Here is a 20400-nt window from a genome sequence, read left to right on the forward strand (position 1 = left end):
CGGGTGTGGGAGGGGGGGGGGGGTGCTCAGCTCAAGTGCCACCCACTTGAGTTGGCGTAATGGATGGGGCTGGCCTCCCAGATCGACCGGCGTCTTGTGTCGAATCGCAACTTGGCACACCATACCACAACGGTGATGGGCGATGCACATTACTCATTCTCTGATGCATGTCTACTAGTGTTTTTCCTTTGGTAGCCAAGAAAAGAATAACAGCACGTTGGTCCTGTTTGGGCGCAATTTTAATAATATCGCCACCGTTCACGTTTCTGCATTTGCCGCACGCACTGTAACGCAGCAAATTATTACGAATTGTCAAATGGTTCAAATGGCTCTGAGCACTATGGGACTTAACATCTATGGCCATCAGTCCCCTAGAACGTAGAACTACTTAAACCTAACTAACCTAAGGACATCACACAACACCCAGTCATCACGAGGCAGAAAAATCCCTGACCCCGCCGGGAATCGAGCCCCGGAACCCGGGCGTGGGAAGCGAGAACGCTACCGCACGACCACGAGCTGCGGACAATTGTCAAATCAAATGGCTCCTAGTACTATGGGACTTAACATCTGAGGTCATCAGTCCCCTAGACTTAGAACTACTTCAACCTAACTAACCTAAGGACATCACACACATCCATGCCCGAGGCAGGATTCGAACCTGCGGCCGTAGCGGCAGCGCGGTTTCGGACTGAAGCGCCTAGAGCCGCTAGGCCAAAGCGGCCAGCTACGAATTGTCATATTGCATGGAAAATGAATGATCGTATGACATTGCCGGCCGGGAGGCTCCATCCGGGGATGTTCGGCCGCCGAACACCAGTCTTATTACAGTCGACGCCACATTGGGCGACTCGCGTGCCGGTGATGAGGATGAATTGATGATGAGGACATCACAACACCCAGTCCACGAGCGGAGAAAATCTCCAATCCGGCCGGGAATCAAACCCGGGCCCGCTGCATGGTAGGCAAGCACGTAACCACTCAGCTAAGCAGGCGGACATCTCGCATGGAAAGCGTAGCTTGCCTTGGAGCCGGGAGGAGAACAGATTTGGTTCTGACGCTGGCTACTGAGCACAGCGAGCCGTGTACTTGCTTAATGCTGTGTGCAATACGTTACACATACGCTCTATGACTCTGAAGAAGTACTATTAAATATTAATCGATCTTCTTCGTACTTTGTATACCAAATTCTGTGGATAACACAACTATGCAGCTAAAATTGTAAATCAATAACTTCGGTACTTTCGGAGATATAAGTTTCTACCTAAAACACATAAAAACTGTGGAACGGAGTTAGAGACTGTAGTGTATTCATGTATAATATCAATTGAAACTACAACCAAGAGGATAGGTTCATATAATCCAATTTTCTGGAATATTCTTTGGTTTCGTTATCATATATTCCTGACCTAATTAAAAGTACTTTGGAAAATTATTATTTTATCGTGTTTTGGTTGTGTGAGTGTTTTGGAGACACAGAGGCTGAATGAAGGTCATATATAAAGTGAGAATGTGATATTTTAATAGAACTATGTAACTGTATGCGTGAGAAAATTGTTGTGCAAGAGGGGAATTTGTGTCGTATGTCAGAGTGAGCTTGATTTTGTAAAAGGCAGCCAGAAGGGGCGTTAAGTATTAAATTTTTAGTAATTTATTTTGTGAAAAGGAATCGTATTTTGTTTTCATTAAATTTTATTTAGTTTCGGAATTGCGGAATTTCTAATCAAAATTACTTGTGTAATCCGATTGGCTGACATTTGAAATTCCGCGAGTATAGAAGTGCTCGTGATGATCTAACTGGCTGCCAATAGGAATTCAACATTTACCGTGCGTTTGAGTAAGGCTTTATGCCTCAGGCCTACGAGTCCAGATAGTCGTTCTGTAGCCGACTTCTAGTACACACCTACGTGAAACCGCGCTGATTAAATTTGTACCAAAGTGAATAAATATGCACGTTTGAATGGTTCTCGTGTCACTGACGAAATATGTTTCCAGTGTTGAGTAATTTGTGAAAGTTTGAGCTTTGCGAGTGGTTTATTATAGAAGATATTCGCGTGTGAACATTTCACGTCGTCCAAAAACTCAGTGTGGCGTGTTTCGTGCAAATTATGAGACATTATAGCGAGCACTTCTTTACAAGAAGCACACTGAACGACTGAATGTGTTAACTCGCAAGTAGTCATGGGTCAGTGACTGTTTATGACGTTCAAAATATCGGGTAGGACTAAATGGCGGCTTTCGGGTGTGAACTTGTCACAGAGACAGTTAGTAACATTGCATAACTGATGCTGAGGTGTTAAATACGGACTTGATAGCCATTTTCCGTATTTTAAAGACAATAAACCATCTTAAAGGAAATTTTAGACATTTTTTCAAACGAGTCATGCAAGAATCCCGAACGCTCAATAGTTTAACCAACTTTCAGCTGCTTCCGCGGTGGACTGGAGTTACTTAGCCTTTGCGTGGTAGGTATTTAGTCGAAGTTTCGTCAACGCAGCTTTTGTTGGATAAACTAGTATCTACAATCGCAGAGTGAATGGGCTTACATACCACAACGGAGTCGAGCTACGTAGCATATACAGCTATGCCTTCGTACGGAAACGCTTTAATGGCCCCTTACAATTATCTGTGTGGAATGGACAAAAAATTCACCACGTTGGTCCCACATGTCCAGTGTAATGTGTTTCAGTAACACTGACAGGGTATCTGTTACGAACTGTAGCTTCAAATGGCTCTGAGCACTATGGGACTTAACATCTGAGGTCATCAGTCCCCTAGAACTTAGAACTACGTAAACCTAACTAACCTAAGGACATCACACACATCCATGCCCGAGGCAGGATTCGAACCTGCGACCGTAGCAGTCGCGCGGTTCTGGACTGAAGCGCCTAGAACCGCTTGGCCACCGCGGCCGGCTGAACTGTAAGTACTTGCGACTATTTACAACCTCATCAATAAAACAGGAACCAATGCTGAGATTCTTGAAAACCATACACTAATAGGCGAAGTCTGTAACTTATGCACTTATGTCATCCAACGTGGGTCTGGAAATGGCTAGTAGTGCATATTCAAAGATTGATTTGTTCATGTATTCTAAATGATGGAAATAAGTGGTAAGTACCTATGGGACCAAACTGCTGAGGTCATCGGTCCCTAGGCTTACACACTGCTTAACCTAACTTAAACTAACTTACGCTAAGGACAACACACACACACACACCCATGCCCGAGCGAGGACTCGAACCTCCGAAGGGGGGAGTAGCGCGCGAACCGTGGCAAGACGCCCTATACCGCGCGGCTATATATAATGTTTCATCCACAAACAAGATCTTGTGTAAATAAACTGCATAACTTTGGAATAACTTTAACCGATTTGGAACGTCGTTGCCATGAAGCAGTTGATGGAGTGAAATGGGGAAAGGATGAAATGCGTTCGAGTGTAATCTTCGCAGAACACTCCTGTGGCTGATCCCACACATACATTCAAGCCACTTTTAGTGACATGTGGATTGTGTATCGCCACTGCTAAAATGTTAGCTGCATTTCCTCCACAAACTGCTGTTCTTGGTACATTTTATTCTTCATATTTCCAGTTTTCTTGAATTTTGTTTCGTTAATAACGTTTCCCAGGTCCGTGAGGGCTTGCCACTATCAGGAGACCTTTCAGAATACAACTACACTGCTGCTATAACAGTTTGGCTGGTTTCACCATAAAGGAAAACCATAGCCCGTTTTCGACTGTCGGCCATATTGTGGAAGTTTGAATAGTTACAACAACAGAGCACAGAATGCTGAGTTTCAGGTGCCTAGCAAAATAAACGACCCATACCTCAGTTGCGTGTCAGCTTACATTTGGTACAGTACAGCAGATGATGTGGGACCGCTTATCCTGACAGCGGTCAGTGGTTTGCTGTGATGTTATCTTATAACTATTTGATAAAGATCCACACACATTATGTCAATGAAGTCATCAACGAGGGCCCTTTTCAGGGTTACGAAAAAACTGACGTAATGCCTATGGAAAAAACAAATTTGCGTCATAATTCTGCATCTAAAACATTTAAAATTACTTGCAGGACAGAACATTCACCACACTGTCCGTCATAACATAGCGAAAACAACAGTGCGATATGTTTAAACCCCATCCCGATATGTTTACACCCTCTGAATATATTTGAGGTCTTAGCTGCATCATCCTGTATTCTGCCACTGAATTTTAACAAATCGTACCCAAAACGAAGAGTTTTTTGATGGATGTTCGATGCACTGGCTGCTGGAAACAACATTTTTTTCATTGGACGCAAAATATAACAAACAAAAAAAAAAAAAAACACACACACAAAATACGAAACGTTATCTTCAGAATGACGAGATCAAATCTGACGTCCGTACGGTTTTTTCTCCATCAGCCAGTCACAGCACACCGCCAACAGTGCGTATAGAGTCAGGCGTGATTAGAACGACAGTAACGAATGGCGATTACTTCGTAACGGGCTGTTCCAGTTCGCGTGCCCACCGGCGGGCACCCTGGCATCCACGAACGCAGGTGGACAAATAGTTGATAACGCGGTCAGACAGCCTACCTGCAGCAAAGCCTCCTTGGTGCTGGTGGGCCATCGCATGCGCAGAACGCATGCATTATAGTCGCCTGACCGGTAGCCTACTCAACATACGTCTGCCCGCTAGCAAGCGGATGGTCGCCCGGAAGTACCCCTTCCCTATGAGACAGCGATGGACTTTCAGAATAACGTAGCCGTTACTTTTACAGGCCTATTGGCTGCACACTGGCAACAGTGTCCCTCACCACTACAATTTGTTAATCACAAAGTTGTTTTATTCGAGCTCCGCACACAGTTTTGCTATTGTTGGGTCTGTAACGGTGGTAATGGAAGGGGACAGAACGCAAGTATCCCAATACTCTGATCGTTAACAGACCTCTGCCGATCCAGAACTATGGAACGCAGCAAACAAGACATGTCTGACAAATTTATATACAAGTATTTAATGCCCAGGTCTGAAGTATCCACCAAATGATGCTGCTGCGGTATACTTACTGACAAGAGTGACGTACGGAAGAGACGATTTGTTGAAGTGAGACACAGAGCAAGCATCCTCTGGCCTCCGAGAATGGCCTCCTGAAACATGAAAAGGTACGGTCACCATTATCTTTTCAGTGACCACTGCAGATAGAAAATTCTAAATGGGACCGGAAGCATATAGGGTTCAATAATGATAACCATAATGACTGGCACAATATAAAGTAGAAGAATGGTGATTATTCTGCGGGACTTGTTTAAACAGCCATAACTTTGTTAGGTAAAGAAGACTTAATTCGATTGGTAATTTGTTCTTCCTCTAATGCAAATACAACGTTATTGCAACTGTTTGTTCAATGCTACACGTAGTTTTTTTAGAGTGTTGTACATTTTAGACTTTCGCCCCTAGCCAGATCTGTAATAGAAGTTTATCATATTTTCTTAATCCATTTTGAAATGGTAACACTCACTTTATGTGTGCTGTAGTCTTCTTCTGAAATTATTATAATTATTTCAGAAAAGTAAGATTATACAAAATGTGAAAAACTGTTCACGTTACAAAACCATGTACCGAGGAACAAATTGAACTCAAATTTAAAAGTGTTACAACCAAGGAAGTATTGTCAGCACTGTTTTTATTAGACTATGTGTTACTTTATTTCTCTACTACACACCGATAGCGAGTAAGTGAAATTAAATTAAGAAGCAAGTAAAATCAATTTAAGAAGAAATATTATCAAAAACCAGTTACAGGTTAAAAACATATAGGAAACAGAAGCTATTGGCAGCTAACACAAATTTACAGTTTCAAGACACTGAAAATTGTTAGGTCGTTAAAGAAACTCAATTCATTTACACATTTCACGTGTTCCGTTGTAGAGCACTTCCTTCCGTTTCAAGGTACAAAATGGTGAACGACCAACGAAATATAGCATAATTGTCCACACCTTACGTACTAGTTTTTACAGAATTTTACTCACCATAAAACCTTGTAATGAAAAATTAACAATATCCTCGAAATAGTTGTTATATGTTACACTGAACTTAAATATGTAATATGAGTAATATTTACAAACTCTGCACAAAGCACAGTCTCATGTTCACAACAACAAAACAGTACAAAATTTAGGAAACTGCTGATGGAGATTTCGAAGGGTTGGCTCTGAGCACAATGGGACTTAACATCTGAGGTCATCAGTCCCCTAGAACTTAGAACTAGTTAAACCTAACTAACTTAAGGACATCACACACACCCATGCCCGAGGCAGGATTCGAACCTGCCGACAGTTGAAGAGGGTCGTAATGTGTAATAGGCAGACATCTATCCAGAGCATCGCACAGGAATTCCAAACTGCATCAGGATCCACTGCATGTACTATAACAGTCATGCGAGAGGTGAGAAAACTTTGATTTCATGGTCGAGCGGCTGCTCATAAGCCTCACATCATCCGGTAAATGCCAAACGAAGCGTCGTTTGGTGTAAGGAGCGTAAACATTGGACGAGTTAACAGTGGGAAAACGTTGTGTGGAGTGACGAATCACGGTACATAACGTGGCGATCCGATGGCAGGGTGTGGGTATGGCGAATGCCCAGTGAACATCATCTACCAGTGTGTATAGAACCAACAGTAAAATTCAGAAGCGGTGGTGTTATGGTGTGGTCATGTTTTTCATGGAGGGGGCTTGCACCCCTTGTTTTGCCTGGCAGTATCACAGCATAGGCCTACATTGATGCTTTAAGCATCTTCTTGCTTCCCACTGTTGAAGAGCAATGGCGATTGCATCTTTCAACATGATCGAGCACCTGTTCATAAAACACGGCTGTGGCGGAGAGGTTACACGACAATAACATCCCTGCAATGGACTGGCCAGCACAGAGTCCTGACCTGAATCCTATAGAACACCTTTGGGATGTTTTAGGACGCCGACTTCGTGCCAGGCCTCGCCGACCGACATCAATACCTCTCCTCAGTGCAGTACTGCGTGAAGGATGGGCTGCCATTCCCCAAGAAATCTTCCGGCACATAATTGAACGTATGTCTGCGTGAGTGAAAGCTGTCATCAAGGCTAAGGGTGGGCCAACACCATATTGAATTCGAGCATTACCGATGGAGGGCGCCACGAACTTTTACGTCATTTTCAGCCAGGTGTCCGGATAGTTTTTATCACATAGTGTATTTACGGAAACAAGTTAGTGAGGCAGTGCAGAATCACAAACTTAAACGTGGAGAACATCTGCATGGGTACTCTGCAGATCACATTTAAGTGCCTGGGAGAGGGTTCATCGAACCACTTTCACAGTAATTCTCTATTATTCCACTCTCAAACACCACGCGGAAAAAACGGACACGTATTTCTTTCGGTGCGAACTCTGTTTCTCCTTGTTTTATTATGATGATCCCTTCTCCCTGTATAGATCGGCGTCAACAAAGTATCTTCGCATTCGGAGGAGAAAGCTGATGATTGAAATTTCATGAGAAGATCCCGCCGCAACGAGAAACGTCTTTGTTTTTAAGATGTCTACCCCAAATCCTGTATCATGTCCCTGACACTCTCCCCCTGTTTCGCGATAATACAAAATATGCTGCCCTTCTTTGAAGTTTCTCGAATTACTCCGTTAATCTTACCTGGTAAGGATCGCACACCGCGCAGCTGTACTCAAAAAGAGAACGGACAAGCGTATTGTGAGCAGTCTCTTTTGTAGATCTGTTGCTTCCTGTAACTATTCCTCTAATAAAACGCAGTCTTTGGTTCGCCTTCACCAGAACATTTTCTGTGTGTCCTTTCAAATTCACGTTGTTCGTTACTGTAATTCATATGTATTTAGTTGAATTACGCTCTTCATATTTGACTGGTTTATCGTGTAACCGAAGGTTAACGGGCTTCTTTTAGTACTCATGAGGGTGACCTCAGACATTTCATTATTTAGGGTCAATTGCCAATTTTCGCACCATACTGATATATTATCTAAACCATTTTGCAATAGCTTTCCATTTTATGACGACCTTACAAGGCAATAAACGACAGTATCATCTGCAAACAACTTAAGACGACTGCTAAGATTGTATGCTAAATCGTTTATAAAGATGGGGAACAGTAGAGGGCCTATAACACTACCTTGGTGAACACAAGAAATCACTTCTGTTTTACTCCACCACTTTCCGTCTATTATTACGAACTGTGACCTCTCTGACAGGAAATCACGACTGCAGTCGCGTAACTGAGACGATGTTCCATAAGAACGCAATTTGATTACAAGCTACTTGTGAGGTATGGTGCCAAAAGCCTTCTGGAAATCTGGAAATACGGAATCAATTTGAAATTGCCTTTCTTCAATATTGGTGACCTGTGCAACTTTCCAGTAATTGGATACGGATCTTTCATCGTACGAGCGGCTGTATATGATGGTTAAGCAGGGAGCTATTGTATCAGCATTCTCTCAAAGGAACCTAATTGGTATACAGTCTGGACCCGAAGACTTGCTTTTATTAAATGATTTAAGTTCCTTCACTACTCCAAGGAAATTTGTTGAATATTTACTTCGTCTTCTATGGGGATGGAATTTCGGAAGGATGTGTTTAGTACCTCTGCTTTACGAGGTGCATTCAAGTTCTAAGGCCTCCAATTTTTTTTTCTCCGGACGGGAAAGAGATAGAAACATGTGCATTGTTTTAAAATGAGGCCGCGTTCATTGTCAACACGTCCCAGAGATGGCAGCATCGTACGGCAGATGGAATTTTACCGCCAGCGGCGAGAATGAGAACTGTTTTAAATACTTAAAATGGCGACGTTTTCCTTACTTGAACAGCGTGCAATCATTCGTTTTCTGAATTTGCGTGGTGTGAAACCAATTAAAATTCACCAACAGTTGAAAGAGACATGTGGTGATGGAGTTATGTATGTGTCAAAAGTGCGTTCATGGGTGCGACAGTTTAATGAAGGCAGAACATCGTGTGACAACAAATCGAAACAACCTCGGGCTCGCACAAGCCGGTCTAAAGACATGATCGAGAAAGTGGAGAGAATTGTTTTGGGGGATCGCCGAATGACTGTTGAACAGATTGCCTCCAGAGTTGGCATTTCTGTGGGTTCTGTGCACACAATCCTGCATGACGACCTGAAAATGCGAAAAGTGTCATCCAGGTGGGTGCCACGAATGCTGACGGACGACCACGTGGCTGCCCTTGTGGCATGTTGTCAAGCAATGTTGACGTGCAACGACAGCATGAATGGGACTTTCTTTTCGTCGGTTGTGACAATGGATGAGACGTGGATGCCATTTTTCAATCCAGAAACAAAGCGCCAGTCAGCTCAATGGAAGCACACAGATTCACCGCCAACAAAAAAATTTCGGGTAACCGCCAGTGCTGAAAAAATGATGGTGTCCATGTTCTGGGACAGCGAGGGCGTAATCCTTACCCATTGCGTTCCAAAGGCCACTACGGTAACAGGTGCATTCTACGAAAATGTTTTGAAGAACAAATACCTTCCTGCACTGCAACAAAAACGTCTGGGAAGGGCTGCACGTGTGCTGTTTCACCAAGACAACGCACCCGTACATCGAGCTAACGTTACGCAACAGTTTCTTCGTGATAACAGCTTTGAAGTGATTCCTCATGATCCCTACTCACCTGACCAGGCTCCTAGTGACTTTTGGCTTTTTCCAACAATGAAAGACACTCTCCGTGGCCGCACATTCACCAGCCGTGCTGTTATTGCCTCAGCGATTTTCCAGTGGTCAAAAACAGACTCCTAAAGAAGCCTTCGCCGCTGCCATGGAATCATGGCGTCAGCGTTGTGAAAAATGTGTACGTCTGCAGGGCGATTACGTCGAGAAGTAACGCCAGTTTCATCGATTTCAGGTGAGTAGTTAATTAAAAAAAATGGGAGGCCTTAGAACTTGAACGCACCTCGTAGCAGCACTGTCATCGATAGTATTTTCATATCTGTCACACAGAGAAGGCACTAATTGTCTTGCCGCTAGCGTACTTTACACATGAACAGAATTTCTTTGGATTTTCTTCCAGGTTTCGAAACAGAGTTTCGTTGTGGAAACTGTTACAAGCATTTCGCATTGAAGTTCGCGCTAAATTTCGAGCTTCTGTAAAAGATCTTGGAGATTTTGCATTCGTTGAAATTTGGCAGGCTTTTTTCGTTATTTCTGAAACGGTGTTCTGACCTGTTTCGTGTACCATAGGAGCTCTCCGTCGTTTGTTAATTTATTTGGTATAAATCCCTCAATTGTTGCCGATACTATTTTTTTGAATTCAACCCACATCTGGTGTATATTTACCATTTTTAATTTTGAATGAGTCGAGACTGTCTCTCAGGAAGGTGCCAAGCTAATTTTTATCTGCTTTTTTGAATAGATATATTTTCATTTATTTTTGGTGGATTTGGGTTACGGCATTCAGTTTCGCTACGACAAATGTGTGTGCACTAATCCCTCTATCCGTTTTGATGCTTGCTATTAGCTTAGGATTATTTGTTGCTAAGATATCAAGTGCCTTTCAACAACCGTTTACTATTCGAGTGGGGGATCGTGAACGAATGCTCGAAGTTATTTTCAGAGAATGCGAATGATGTTTTATGTGTACCTCCGGATTCAAACATATATTTTCGCCAACATATCGAGGATCCATTGAAGTCATCACCAACAGTAATTGTGTGAGTCGGGTACGTGTCTGAAATTAGACTCAAGTTTTCTTTAAACCTTTCAGCAATAGGGCAGTTGACTGTTTTCTGGAAATTCTCTCAAATGATTGATTATGTCATTTTACGGTCCAAACATACTTTTTTCCTGTTGAATTTCAGTGTTATTCTATAAAAACAGCAATGAAATTCAAATAATTTTAAAGCCCGCTAAAACGCCCCATTAGAAACATGTGATGCCTATGATGTCACTGGCTAGCTTGCTGCTCCTACTGTCATAATGCTAATTCACGGTGATGTCTTGTTTTGGAGTATACATTTCGGAAAATGGGTTACAAATGATGTGTAGTACTATACTGTACAAATACATCTATAATAACTCCTCCTGAATAGTTGTTTTTGAGTGTTGCAGAGAATGAGAAGATGCACTATGTGGGTAAACTGTCACCACATAGTCGCACAAGTTCACTAATTTAATTAAAACTGTGTTGCGCTGTGAAGTTAACATTAACGTACCTCCGAGACAGGAGGATAGTGTCATTCAACGAAATGACAGTCTCTCATATGAAAACCAAATCACAATCACGTAACTTCACCACACCGATCAGAAACAGAATATTGTTGTGTTTTCCTTGCTGTTTACATCCATTTACATTTGCAATCTCTGTTCGCGCACTTTACGTTCAAAAAGATATTTTCTAGTTAATGTGACCACACATTTTTTGCTTTATTATAAACAATGTTTTTATCTTCGTATCGTCCAGCTAGGACTCTTATTGCTTAAACGTTTGCAATTTCGTCATCTTACACAAAAGATGAAGTAGGTCTGCTTCAGACGCCAACGTTAGTTTACACTCACAGACATCGCAGCCCTTACGTTCGTGTCACCTGCATGTTGTACAAGCTTCGTATCTCTCCATATAACTTCATCGTCCTGCACCTCGTTGTACTGTGAGCGTATGGTAATTTCTTCAGTACTAGCAACGCTTTCCAAAAAGGTGAATTGTTTGTTCGCAAAGTAAATGCGTTTATCCTCCGTTGTCCATTTCTCAGACTAACACTAAAGTGAAGCTCTATATATAACACATCCAACAATCGAAACAACTGTTACAATCAGTTTTTGGAAACACTGTTTTCGTATTTCGTGTAGAACTTTAAAAATATATGACCCTTAGAAGATTCGAACATGATCTTTTTATTTGCAGACGGATGTGTTATCCGTTGCGCCACCGAACGCCTGAAAGAAAGAAGTTTCTGCTGAGTATCTTCTAGAGAGGAAATCAGTCCAAAGTTTCGCCTAGAATAATTTTATTGTGCTTTGGGTCCTAGCTCATGACTGATAGTCGACAATCTAGCTATAATATACGGACCCATTTGCAAAAGTTCTACAATTACTTATTTCTGAGGGATTTTAATGATATTGCAGGGATTAGGGAGAAGAATGTCCGTCGTTGCACATATCGCCGCTCTAAATGGGTGGAGCATAAACCCATCAACTTTCGCAGGGCTTCCACTATCACTGTTCACAAAATTCCTTTCTATTGTTACTTAAAAGTTATAATTGTGTTTTCCATCACTAAATAGCTAAACGGTTTGCAGAAAAAGTACGTAAAAAACTCAAAACTTTGGCTAACGCTCCTGTAACACCTGTATAGCTTAGTCTTGCTCCTAGCCTGTGACGTCACCAGAACATCAGCCAATAACAGAGTATTTTGATCACGTGACCAGGTGTTGATATTTAATGGTTTTTAAGCTTTAATTACATAAAAATAACAGAAATGTTGTGAAAACATTGGTCTAAATGCTATTTAAATGTTATAATCAATCAGAATAGCAAAAATACGAACCACATTTTTAACACAGGAAAACAGCCTATTGTATCATCTGAGTTGTGGGTCTGTAAAAGGATCGATTATTATTTTATTCCAGTTGCCAACAATGACCTCTACCCATACTAACTCACAGGAGTACTTCAATTTCGCTACAAGATAAACTACTCGTGACAGCAACAAACACGTCACCCCCAACTGTACTTAGCCCATCCTTTCTTAACACTGTCAGGTCTTTCGCAAAAATGTTGGCTGATTTTTATCTCCGGCTTTAGCAAGCTTTCAGTGTCAATAACGATTTGAGCATCAGTGGTTTCTATCATCGCTTGGAGCTCTGGTGCTTTCCCAACACAGCTACGACAATTTACAACTTTTATACCGTTGGTTCATAGATCTACTTTCTTCCTGTGTTCGACCTGCACCCTTTGAGACAGACCCTTTATGTGTTTCCCCGAAATCCTCTAATCCTCTAGCCCACGCCATACAACCCTGCTACCCGTGTAGTCGCCTCCTGCGTTTAATGTACCCTGACCTGTTCTGATCCTAGATATCTTACGATTTTATATCCGAAGTTTCCTGGAGAAAATGCGTAGTTTAGGAGTGATGATGTCTCTGCCAAAAGTAAATCGTGATTATTTCTGCCCGGGTTCACGGGTTCGATTCCCGGCGGGGTCAGGGATTTTCTCTGCCTCGTGATGACTGGGTGTTGTGTGATGTCCTTAGGTTAGTTAGGTTTAAGTAGTTCTAAGTTCTAGGGGACTGATGACCATAGATGTTAAGTCCCACAGTGCTCAGAGCCATTTGAACCATTTGATTGTTTCTGCACTCCATGTATTTTGAACCCACACGTAAGGAAAGATACAATTTATACACCATATTAGGCAATGACAACACTGCCGAGAAGTTTTTTATTGGTCGCGTAACTGATTACACAGTCAAATTATCTCTTACATATAAAATATTCTGCGGCAGGGTGCGATGTAATACCATTCGCAGATTAAAGGTATCATCAGCGCATTAACTACCCACCATAACGGACAGTTTCAGTCATTTCTTTGAGACACGTACATTCCCACTTACTTTTTAGAGTGGCCTAATAAAACTTTTACCAAAGACAGAAACAAAAATTGATCTATTGATTGTGCACCAATATATCTTCTTCCAGGATCCGAAGGCACTCGAACACGTAGTGCCTCATAAACATTTTACCAAGTGCTTAATGACGAATGAACTATTTGACTCCCATCAATAAGTTTTGCAAAATCATGAAGACCGCAGTTGTCCCGTTCAGAATGATCTAAGAGATGGTACTGTCCATGACTCACCAACAATCTACTATACTGACCCATTTAGATTTCAGCAAAGCCTTCTATTTGGCATACTAATTGCAAAAGTGAAGCACTTATGATTCTTTGCCACTGCTCAGGAACGGTTTAAATTGTATCTTACAGGGTACCAGATTTTTATAACGAATGGAAAGGCAATATGCGCAACTGAGAGACATAACATGAAGTGCCCCACGAAAATCAGCATTAGGGTCGTTCTTATTGTCCTGTATATTAGTGACAAATACTGATGAGCCAAAACATGGCGACCACCTGCTTAATAGCATGGTGGTCCACCTTTGGAACGCAATACAGCAGCGATTCAGTGAGACATGTATTCGACAAGTCCTTGGTACGTTTCCAGAGATATGTGGCTCAAGATATCTATGCACACGCAATTCCCGTGGATAGTGGGCGTGGAGCTGGCGCACGATATAGTTTCAGATGCGTTCTGTCTGGTTCAGACCAGGCGAATTTGGAGGAGAAGACATCAGTGTGAGTTCACAATCATGTACTTAAAAAAATGTAGCACGATTATACCACAGGTCTTCTGGATACCCAGTTGAATGTCCCCCCCCCCCCCCCCTCCAATAGCCCCCGCTGGTTTGCATCCGTGGCACAGTGCATATTTTGAGGCGACATGTTTCCACTGATCCCGTGTCCACTGCAGTTGTTATTGACGATCTTGTTGGTCAACACGGGAACAAGTAGGGATCTCCTTCTGCAGAGTTTCGTGTCCAACAATGCACGATGAACGATATGCTCTGTAATATTTGTATCTGCCACAACGTTGTACTCTGTCGTCAGATCTGCCACAGATCGCCGCCTGTCCTGTTTTACAAGGAGGGCAAGCCTCCGAGCTCCACCTTCTGTGATGAACTTGGACGTAACACCTTGTCGCCTACTCGTGGTTTCACCACTCTTCAACCACCTCCCACAGATTCACACACCAGTTGATCAAGTACTGCCGAGGTGCTCGGTCGCAGGCATCAGGCTATACCAATATTCCCTTTGTCAAAGTCGTTTACATCAGTGGATTTTCCCATGTGCGGCCCATAATGGCGCTAGGGTGATTTTCCATTCATCTCTGCTCATATACATGGTTATTCAGCAATGTTTCGACGAATTTCGAATGATTGTAGAGGGTGTCTTGAGGAACAAATCGAGGATAGGAACCCGCGTCCGGAAACGTTATACAACGACGCTACAGAGCAGCGAAGCTACAGGCGCCGGCGCCTGCCACTAGCCCACCCCTGTTGGCATACAAAGTACCGGCCGCTGTAATCGAGCGGTTCTAGGCGCTTCAGTCAGTAACCGCGCTGCTGCTACGGTCGCAGGTTCGAATACTGCCTCAGGCATGGATGTGTGTGATGTCCTTGGGTTAGTTAGGTTTAAGTAGTTCTAAGTCTAGGGGACTGATGACCTCAGATGTTAAGTCCCATAGTGCTTAGAGCCATTTGAACCATTTTTGCATACAAAGTAACGTTCGGTGCCAAAAGGGTGGCCTGGTAGCAGGCGCCGTCGCCTATAGTGTTATCGGTCTGCAGCGTCGTTAGATGACGTTTCTGACAATGGTTACCACCCTCGATTTTTTCCTCAAGACAACCTCTACAAGTCCTCGAAGTTTGTCGCAACAGTTCTGGAACATCATGTATACACTTTGTCTACTGCATCACGTGTCTGCATCGCCACCAGGCGGCATTCAATCTGGCGGTGGGCAGTGGCGATAATGTTTTGGCTCATGATGATACGAGGGTAATCCCAAAAGTAAGGTCTCCTATATTTTATAAGTAGCCAGCCGGAGTGGCCGTGCGGTTCTAGGCACTACAGTCTGGAACCGCGTGGCCGCTACGGTCGCAGGTTCGAATCCTGCCTCGGGCATGGATGTATGTGATGTCCTTAGGTTAGTTAGGTTTAAGTAGTTCTAAGTTCTAGGGGACTGATGACCACAGCAGTTAAGTCCCATAGTGCTCAGAGCCATTTGAACCATTTTTTTTGTAAGTACAGAGGCCTGTTTATTTCTACAATGGTTTACATCAGATTACAGCCTCAACATTTAGCTATTTTTCGACATAATCACCATTTCTGTCGATCCATTTTTGTAGACGCTGTGGCAGTTTTTGTATGCCCACGTCATACCAGCTCACCGCCATGCTCTCTTCTTTCACCTCGTCGTCGGAGCTGAGTCGCTTTCCGGCCAAATTTTCTTTTAATTTAGGGAACAGGTGATAATCACTGGGCGCCAAGTCAGGACTATAGGGTGGGTGGGTGATTATGTTCTACTGAAACTGGTGCAGGAGAGCAACGGTTTGCCAAGCGATGTGTGGGCGAGCGTTGTCATGGAGAATGTGTACGCCTTTGCTCGACATTCCTCTTTTACGGTTCTGAATAGCCCGTTCGAGTTCTTTCAGAGTCTCACAGTACCTGTCAGCGTTAATTTTGGTCCCACTGGGCATAAAGTCGATCAGCAATACCTCTTTCCGATCCCAAAAAACGGTTTTCATGATTTTACCGGCAGACTGTGTTTGTTTGAATTTCTGTGGCTTTGGCGAAGAAGGATGCCGCCACTGGCGTGATTGTTGCTTGGTCTCAGGTGTATAGTGGTATGCCAAGGTTTCGTCACCTGTGACAGTTGAGTCCAGAAAGTTGTCCTGTTCCGCTGCACAGCGGTGAAGAAATGCGAGCCGGCCGGTGTGTCCGAGCGGTTCTTGGCGCTTCAGTCTGGAACCACGCGACCGTTACGGTCGCAGGTCCGAATCCTGCCTCGGGCATGGATGTGTGTGATGTCCTTAGGTTGGTTAGGTTTAAGTAGTTCTAAGTTCTAGGGGACTATGACCTCAAATGTTAAGTCCCATAGTGCTCAGAGACATTTTTTTGAAGAAATGCGCGGTAAGCACCAACTCGTTGCCGCATGTGGTCCTCAGTCAGCATGCGTGGCACCCATCTTGCGCACATCTTCCGGTAGTTCAATGTTTCCGTCAAAATTCGGTGATTCGGGAAACCTCAGGAACCAACGTGCAGAGATCATCCAGGGTGATCCGCCGATCTTCACGCATACTCTGCTCACCCTTCAACACTGTCTCCTCAGAAATTTACGGTCTCCCGCTCCTTTGTTGGTCGTGAATTTCGGTCCGACCAGTTGGAAACTCTCTACACCACTTACGAACATTTTTGACACCCATGCACGACTCACCATACATTTCCGTCAATTGGCGATGGATTTCAATCGGCGCAGTGCCCTTTGCTTTCAAAAACCGAATAACTCCGCGGAATTCGCACTTAGTGGTAATATCCAACGGGAGCTCCATTCTCAACGGCTGCCAAACCAAGACTGAGCGCCTCAGCGCGGCGTGCGCATGTTTACACAGCGCGTGAAACTCTCTTTATAACAGTGTGACCAACTGCTACACAAACAGAGTTCTGTACTTATAAAAAAAATAGGAGACTTTACTTTTGGGATTACCCTCGTATTTCTCTTTGGGGAAGATCATAAAACGTTATTCCACCCAGAGTGTTAAGTTGCCGCTCGTGCTGAAGTTGACTCTCCGCGTACAAATGTATTTTTTTTTCTCGTCCGAATTCTGCAAATCGGCCTGGAACGCCGTACATTCGTTCGAGAAATTATCTGCAAGAGTAGCTAAAGTGGGGATATATTGCAAGTATTTTCAATATGGAAACATTTATATCTTTACTGTTCCGGTGCGACCAAAAATTTAGGAAATTTACAGGAATGACGTTCATTACTTTAATTCGCATCTGCGAAATAAATTTAGTTTTTCATAGATCCACTATCTGCAACAATAAAAATATTTATCTCTCCTAAAACAGTACTGCATGACCACTACAATTTCTCTTGCCAAATTCTCGGTATAAACATTAGTTTATGCTTCATCGTTACTTCGTCGACGATACATTGTCAATCCGTAAAGTCTGTCAGTGATACGCTTGGAGGTGAGAAATAGGAACGGAGATATTTAACTTTAAAATAATATTCGATATCATTCAAAACAGTGCTGTCTTGTCACAGAAATAAAAACAGGACAGTTTGGAACATAGACGACGGAACATACACGCGTAAGTAAAAACATAAACAGCATCATATGTTTTATAGAAAGTAGGTTTCGCTATAAAAATATAGCTTTATCGTTTCTGGAGAACAGAGATTCACTTGACTGGACGACGTCCTGGTATAAAATATTCTTGGTTTTCTTGTCGCGTCAAGTCTGGGGATTTTGTATGATTGACTACATTTTTAGTTCAATAGCTCACACAGACAGACTCAAAACTGACTGTTTACAGTAAATATGGTCGACGTGCAATGGTGGATGGTGTGAAATGGTTCTGAGCACTATGGGATTTAACTTGTGAGGTCATCAGTCCCCTAGGACATAGAACTACTTAAACCTAACTAACCTAAGGACATCACACACGTCCATGCCCGAGGCAGGATTCGAACCTGCGACCGTAGCGGTCGCGCGGTTCCAGACTGTAGCGTCCAGAACCGCTCGGCCACTCCGGCCGGCTCATCGATTTAGGGAAACCACAATAAACACAAATCTAGATTGCCAGACGAGGCATCGAACAGGTGCCCTCCCAACTGGGAGACTAGCGCTCAAACCCCTGCATCACCTGGATCGGAATGCTAGGAGATACGATTCGAGCTAACGAGAATGTAACTGATAGGAGCTTCATGTACCATTTTTACGTTCTATGTTGCAGTTCTAAATCATTTTCAGTCTATGGATCGCTGCTTCCAATGGGTCGCATTTAAAGATTTTTCTATCAAATGGAAGTCTTCAACATAATGTGCGTAATGGGTGTTGTTTGCTGCACTGTCGCCAGACCTGATTTTACTGACGATTTGATGAACTGTTACTGCTTCAACTAAACTACTGTATATGCGTATTTTCACGATATCCATGCAGGGTGTTATGGCTGCTAACAGAGTGAGCAACAATTCATACATATGCAACGCATCTCAGATTCGATTTAAATTTTATAGTCATTACGTGGTTTCATTTTACATAATTTCTGCGGCCGGACACAGATATTTGCTCCGTAAAACCGATTCTAATGGCGTATCATTAATCGTTAACCACTGATTATGCAATATCCCGAGGAGAGGCGGCAAAATTAATAAAGTTGGTTGGAGTACACGGACGCTCAACGGTGCAGCCACGCGAGTAAATATAATATTTCAAAGCGGTCGTTGAAGAGCCTATGAAGCCCCTAAAGGCTTTTTATTAATTAACTCGCACAAGTGGTTATCCAAAAGCACTGAATGTAGAACGGCTTTTTTTTCGGCTCACGAAAATAAACACGACAGAAGTAGGACCTCGGGAAACCTCTCATTGTCATCGATGGGTAGGCAGTGATGTCTGAAAAAGAGCAGCTAATAAATGGGAGAGGGCCACAGCGCACCTACACCGCTGAAAACGGCCGCGCAGGGCGCGCGCGCACTCCCTCACACTCACACTCACTCACTCACACACACACACACACACACACACACACACACACACTAATTCATCGCAGTGTTGCCAAGTTGCTGCGTATTACGCGTACTGCTCTCATCCTTTTTGACAGCTAGGTCATTACCGATGGATAAACTAACTTCAAAAGTTTACGGGCAGAAAAATTTTGCGGCATGTCTATTTTAGTGAAACATACAAGTTTCTCATAAAGGTACTATGTGTCCATAAATTAGTATCCAGAGAATAATTTTGCAAGAAAAGAAAATTTTCGATTGGAAACACGCTTCCTCATGCTAACGAGCGAAGCACCACAAACGAGGACTTTTTGTATGCAATTTACAGCCCTGTATACCCTTCATTCATTTGGAGAGGACATTAAAAATAGCGAGCTTTGAAGATGGGGCTATGTATCAGCTCAAGTCGTAAGAAACGAAATTCTCCGTGCTGGTTTCACATGTCTGCCTGTTCGGGTAAGCATGGCTCGTGTTGTGTGCCCTTCCCCCCAAATGCCCCAACGCAGAGCGCGACGGCACGCGCAGCGTCGCTGCCTAGCGGTATGTGCTGAGAGGCGTGGGCCGGGAGCGTGTATCAATGTATCGTTCTACTGAAGTAAAAAAATGGTTCAACTGGCTCTGAGCACTATGGGACTTAACTTCTGAGGTCATCAGTCGCCTAGAACTTAGAACTACTTAAACCTAACTAACCTAAGGACATCACACACATCCATGCCGGAGGCAGGATTCGAACCTGCGACCGTAGCGGTCGTGCGGTTCCAGACTGAAGCGCATAGACCCGCTCGGCCACACTGGCCGGCTCTATTGAAGTAGCTGAACATTATACAACGTGTAAATTGTACTACGTATACATCGTGCACGAATTTCAATGAATTTTTATGTTCACTGGTGTAAAAAGAAAGACGTGTATCGTTCAAGATACGAAAAGTTTTCTGTTTCTTGAAAAACTTAGTCATTCAGATGTATACGTTCTCTCAAACTCATCAAATTAGTTACATCAGTACTGGAGATTTTAGAAACCCTGTCACATCTGGGATGAATTTCTGAGGACGCCCATCCCTCCGTTGCAA

The 20400-nt window shown here is 43.2% G+C and overlaps 1 protein-coding gene across 1 annotated transcript in view; it reads right to left on the reverse strand.

Annotated features, from left to right (window-relative positions):
• Nucleotides 1-20400, reverse strand: part of LOC126183546 (uncharacterized) — a 905020-nt gene that overhangs the window by 36995 nt on the left and 847625 nt on the right. Inside the window, exon 10 of the mRNA XM_049925619.1 lies at nucleotides 5055-5135. Within this exon, the coding sequence (XP_049781576.1) occupies nucleotides 5055-5135 (81 nt within the window). The remainder of the gene's footprint in view (nucleotides 1-5054; nucleotides 5136-20400) is intronic.

This window comes from Schistocerca cancellata, chromosome 4 (genome assembly GCF_023864275.1).
Source record: "Schistocerca cancellata isolate TAMUIC-IGC-003103 chromosome 4, iqSchCanc2.1, whole genome shotgun sequence".
Classification (NCBI taxonomy): domain Eukaryota; kingdom Metazoa; phylum Arthropoda; class Insecta; order Orthoptera; family Acrididae; genus Schistocerca; species Schistocerca cancellata.